This window comes from Merops nubicus, unplaced genomic scaffold (genome assembly GCF_000691845.1).
Source record: "Merops nubicus isolate BGI_N331 unplaced genomic scaffold, ASM69184v1 scaffold19261, whole genome shotgun sequence".
In the NCBI taxonomy this organism is placed as follows: Eukaryota; Metazoa; Chordata; class Aves; order Coraciiformes; family Meropidae; genus Merops; species Merops nubicus.
Window position 1 is genome coordinate 690 of NW_008587806.1, and position 4,917 is coordinate 5,606.

A 4,917-nucleotide genomic window follows, 5' to 3' on the forward strand; every position below is an offset into this window, starting at 1 on the left:
ACACCTCCCCTGATGCCTGTGCAAAGCAGACAGGAAAGCGTGGCTGGTTTTCTCCTAGCTGCAAAACACACACCAGCTTTTTACTCTGACGTTAAGTTTCTTTAAGCTGCTCTAATCCTGCAGGGCCATGTGGGGTTAGAGTATGGCTGAGCATCCACAATCTGGGAGAGAGTCATTTCTGTCTCACCTGGGCTGCACCAAGCTTGTCTTTGGGCCAGCTGATGCCCAGTCAGATGCTGCATGCACTAAGAAGGACCAGAAGAAATCAGGAGCTGGAGATAAATAAGAATTCCACGTTGACCTTCACAATCAGCACCAGACAGTTCTTGGTGACCCTTTCAGGCAACACCTCTGACTCCACAAAAACAAATTTCTGTGGTAGAAACTGCCTTCAGAGGCTGTTACACACAGAGAGAGGCTGGCTGAGGGAGAATCTGATGGGGAGCCCCTGACCAGCAGTGACCTTTCTAGGCTTTGCCACCCTCAGTGCAAAGGGAGGCTGGTAATGGGCACTGTCACTCTTCCTGCAGCTCCTTCTTTTGAAAGACCTGCAGCCTCCTCCCCACTGTCTGCTGGATGATCTCCAGACCCTCCACGTCCAGTTCCTTCAGGAGAAGCAGGATGGCGTTCAGGACGTTGTTCTGCTGGGACAAAACAGGCACTGCTTTATAAATCCTGTTAACAGCAGCCTGGAAAATGACAATTTTCAGAGAGATGCTCTTTCTAGAAACTCCAGCAGTAGCAGTTTGCAACAGCCACCTGCAGCTACGGGGACAGAACTAAGCCCTTGGGGCAAACACAGGCAGAGAGTGAATGTGACCAGGCCAGCTGGAATGCAGGACAAACCCGTCTGCCCAGTGCTGCCTCTGGCTCCTGGCCACCCTCCCAGCTCCTTCTGTAAGGCCAGGCCTGTTCCAGAGCAACTGCCCCCTCTCTCTCCACTGTGACTGTGTGTAGGACAGGAATTCCTCTGATCTGAGGAATAAGAGCTGGTAGAATCATGAAGGCACAAGGTGGCAGGAACCCCTGAAGGTCCCCAGCCCAACCTCCCACTGAGGCAGGACTGCTGCCAACACCAGACTATGGCTCTGTCAAACCATGGTCTTGACAAACTCCAGGGAGAGATTCCACAGCCTCCCTAAATAACTGTCCTTCTAGGGAAAACCTTTCTGCTAACATCCAACCCAAACCCCCCCAGCTGCAGCCTGTGGCCACCTCCCCTTCTTTCAGGTTTTCTTTTCCTGAAGGCCAAGTAATTTTAACTCTACCCACAAGTAGAGTTAAAAAGTGAACAAAAGGGAGATCAAAGGCAACTCGTAGCAGAATGAGGCAGAACATTGTCTGGATCTCCCTCTGGCCTTCTCAGGCCAACTGAAGTGATGGCACTGAGCCCAGCAGACAGCAATTCCCAGCTGAATAGCCAAGACCCAGGAGGTTCATCCAAGGCTACGTCATGGAGAAGGCTGAAGAACCACCTAAGCTTTCAATCCAGCAGTCTCCTTCCTACCAAGCAGACGTTGCCCAGCTGCCACGTGCTCTCAGCACAACCCCAGTGAAAGGGACACACAGGCAGATCAAGAGGACAAACCCCACTGGGCTTTCTTCACGTTGCAAGACTTCTTGAAGATGAAAAGCAAAGTGGTCTCTGAGGATACTCACTCTCTGCTTTTGGTTGCACTCTGTCTCTCGAGGTGAGAAGGAGGAAAATTTATCCCTAGGAACAGGCTTCATACCAAGCTCCTCTCTAATTTTGCTGCACAAGGGGAGGAAAAACAAATTTTTTATGACAAACTATTATGACCAGCTGGGAGAACCTCACTCTTGCCAAGCCAATCCTTTGTAATCCTGGCTGACCACAGAAGCAGCAAGCTGAAGGATTTGAGGCACATCTATCCACACACCACCACTGCCTCCAGACCAGAACAGCCCCAGCAGAACTCCCACATGACAGAGCCTCACAGCTCTCAAATGTAAACAAGCACAATGCCACAAGGAGTCTGCTCACCAGGGACTGCCAAGCCCAACACCTGCTGGGACTGGAGTCCATGTAGCCCTGCACGTGCACCAGAGGTGCCTCAGCACCAACGTGCCCCCTTCAGAGAGGATCCATCTCTCTCTGCACATGCAGCTGACAGGCTTGAGAGTAAGTACCCACCTACAGAAGGGCCTGTTTTGTGGAAAAAGAACCAGACCCACAAGTGCTATTAAACCAGCACAGCTCCACCATGGCAATTGGGACAACTGGGATCTGCACCAGCTGCAGGCCTGGCCCATGGAATACTGGAGTTGGCTGACAGGGTCCTTTCAGGCTACATGCAAGTTCAGCCCAGAAATCCTAACAGCTCCTAAGCCAGGCCTCACTTGGTCTCCTCCAGGCTGAAGTTCATCAGTTCCCTCTCAGTCTCTGTTGTGGACCCAGCAGCACTGGATTCAGTGGACTCAGGGCAGCCATTCTCCACGTTCCTCCTAGCTGGTGGGGCTGTGATCTCCTCGCCATCAACCAGGGCCTGGGACAGTTCTTCCTCTGTCACAGCTGCAGAAGCCAAAACAGAAGCCTGTTGCAGTGAACTCCAGCAGCCCAGGAAGGCTGCATCTGTAACGGGGCAGGTACTGCTGCTGCAGAGCTACACCACAGGGGTTTAAGTCCAAAAATTGTCCTTTATCCTGGCCTTTTTGCTTTCATCCTCCTCCTGCAGTAAAACCTGCACAGGAGAATGCCAGCTGCTGTCACCATTCTCTCAAAGTAGGAAAGAGACTCTCTTCTCCACAGAGTCTCTGGAGAAGGCTCCAAAAGCCACCAAATTACTGCTACCAGACAGAAAAGCTTCACATGTTTTTGTGACAGCAGATCCAATTACAGAATCTTTGTTTTTCCACAGCAAAGGAGAGAGCTCTAAAAACCCACTGATTAGTGGTTCTGTCTCAGCTGCACTGAGGCTCTCAATTTATTGAGTTATTGTCAACTCTGGCACTGCAGAGAAAGAAAACAGCTCAGGAACAGTGCATCTCACAGAAGGGATGCTCAAACTGATCCTGCCTGGCTGAGGATCTCTACCGTGTCATGTTCCTCAACAAGAGGAACCAACCCATCACCAGTTTCCAGCTCACCCTGCCCGTGGTTGAGGGGTGAGGGCTCCTGGTTCACCTGCAAACACCCACCTTGGTTGTCCAGCTTCTGCAGGCTGGGCAGGTTCCTCAGCACCGTCATGCGGTAGCGGTGAGGGTCCGACCCACAGCAGGGGTTCTCTGACAGCCACAGGACCCTCAGCCGGGGCAGGTTTTTGAGGTAGAAGAGCTCATTTAGACTTGCAATGTTGTTCTTCCTCAGATAGAGCTCGCTCAGATTCTGGCACTGGTTCAGTGGCTCGAGGTCTGAGATGCCATTCACGCTGGAGAGAGAGAGATGAGGGGATTAGAGGTCAGCAAGTCCGGCCCTCCCTCGCTGGACCGCTCGGGTGGGAGCACAGCAGCTTGCCAGCCCCAGCCTGGGCAGCAGCTTCACTGAGGAGCAGCACAACAGGAGGCAGGCAGGGGCCTATGGCTTGGCACAGAACAAAAATACAGCTTTTCATGGTTTTAAACAGAGGGAAGAATTTAAATAGCAGGCTCTCCTCTCTGCTGAGTAAGACAAACGGCTTCTGCTTCCCCTGAACACCTCTTTCTGTAGTGATTCCTCAGACCCATTGAATGAGAACCCACTTAAGACTTCCAAGCTAAAAAGCTCAAATCTGCAGGCAAATTGATCATGCAGGATCCTCAGGATGGGTGATGGATGGGTGTGTTGAAAGCAGGCTTACAGACCTAAAAAGCTCTGTGAGATCCAAGAGGTGTTTCAACAAGCCTTCTGCAAACTGGCCCCATACAGAGGCCTGGAAGATGCCAACTATGGCACAGGACTTAGGGAGCAACAATCCTAAGAGGTTTTAACACCTCTGAGTACCAAGATTATTTTCTTGAGTAGCAAAGGGAAAGGTGCAGGGGAGCTAGCAGCAGAAGAATCGCTTCTCCATCTCTGCCACTTGAGAAATGGGGCATGAAGAGGCAGGCAGCTCAGACACACAGCCACAGAAAGGTGGTAAGAAAGGAAGGGCCCAGCCACAGCCCCATGGGAAAGGCCATTTCCCCAGCCCTCTCCAAAGCTGGCACTCTGACATTCACCTGAATGTGACCACCTCAATGTTGGGCATATCCCGGCATATGGATATCTGGACAGGAAGAGACAGAAACAGCAAGTTGGCACTCCCAGAAAAAAAATAAAAGGCAATTTAAACCACAAGCAAGATAAAAGCAAGAACAGGAATGGAGGTTTGCTTCAGTTTAACCCAAGCTGCCACGGTCTGCACAGTCAGCAGCTCCTCCACCCTCTCCACCCTGGAGTGGAAGCACAGACTCCAGCCAGCATCACATCTCTCTTCTGCTCCAGCAACTCTGCAGCCTCCGTGCCAGCTTCCAGCCACCGCAGAGAGCAAAGGCTCTTGCCCCAGATAGCCCTCTCCTAATGAGAGCACGTAAAGTCCCAAAGAGATGAGGCAGGACTCAGGGTCCTGCTCCCTGGGCGCCTGTGCAGGGCCTCAGACAGCAACGTTTCAAGGGCTCCACAAAAACGAGGGCAACCCCTCTGGGGTGTTTTGTTTGTTTGTGTGTACGAGATGCTAATCCACCCCGAGAAGCACTGCAGCTTGCTGGCACCTGGCCAGCCCAAACCCAGGCCTGCGTCCTGCTCAGCAGCCTGCCAAGCTCACGCCCTCCCTGCTTTGGCAAAGGCTCCATGCTGGGGCTCTGGAGGGGGCTGTCAGGAGCTGGTCTGTCCTGCCAGGGTGGGCACGGGGTGCGTGGTACTTACATCTGTCAGGCGGCTGCCCCTGCGGGAGGAAAGTGGGGGGACAGTGAGGGCACAGCCCGGCCACCCCCCCACTG

At 52.7% G+C, this 4,917-nt stretch overlaps 1 protein-coding gene across 1 annotated transcript; it reads right to left on the reverse strand.

Annotated features, from left to right (window-relative positions):
* Nucleotides 1–509: 509 nt before the first annotated feature.
* Nucleotides 510–4,855, reverse strand: LOC103781363 (chromosome unknown open reading frame, human C21orf2). The gene is made up of 6 exons (XM_008949077.1): nucleotides 4,844–4,855; nucleotides 4,159–4,205; nucleotides 3,160–3,389; nucleotides 2,362–2,533; nucleotides 1,660–1,753; nucleotides 510–641 (listed from the first exon to the last, which is right to left on the reverse strand). Exons 2-6 carry the CDS (start codon nucleotides 4,185–4,187, stop codon nucleotides 516–518), a joined length of 651 nt encoding a protein of 216 aa, XP_008947325.1. The 5' UTR covers nucleotides 4,188–4,205; nucleotides 4,844–4,855; the 3' UTR covers nucleotides 510–515.
* Between the last annotated feature and the right edge of the window lie 62 nt (nucleotides 4,856–4,917).

Bases quoted from the DNA above. Each gene is read 5' to 3' on its own strand.
- LOC103781363 (XM_008949077.1), bottom strand. From the start codon at position 4,187: ATGCCCAACATTGAGGTGGTCACATTCAG. The intron at 3,390-4,158 runs GTGAATGTCAGA...CTCTCTCTCCAG, and splicing joins ATTGAGGTGGTCACATTCAG to CGTGAATGGCATCTCAGACC. The intron at 642-1,659 runs GTGAGTATCCTC...TTGTCCCAGCAG, and splicing joins AGTGCAACCAAAAGCAGAGA to AACAACGTCCTGAACGCCAT.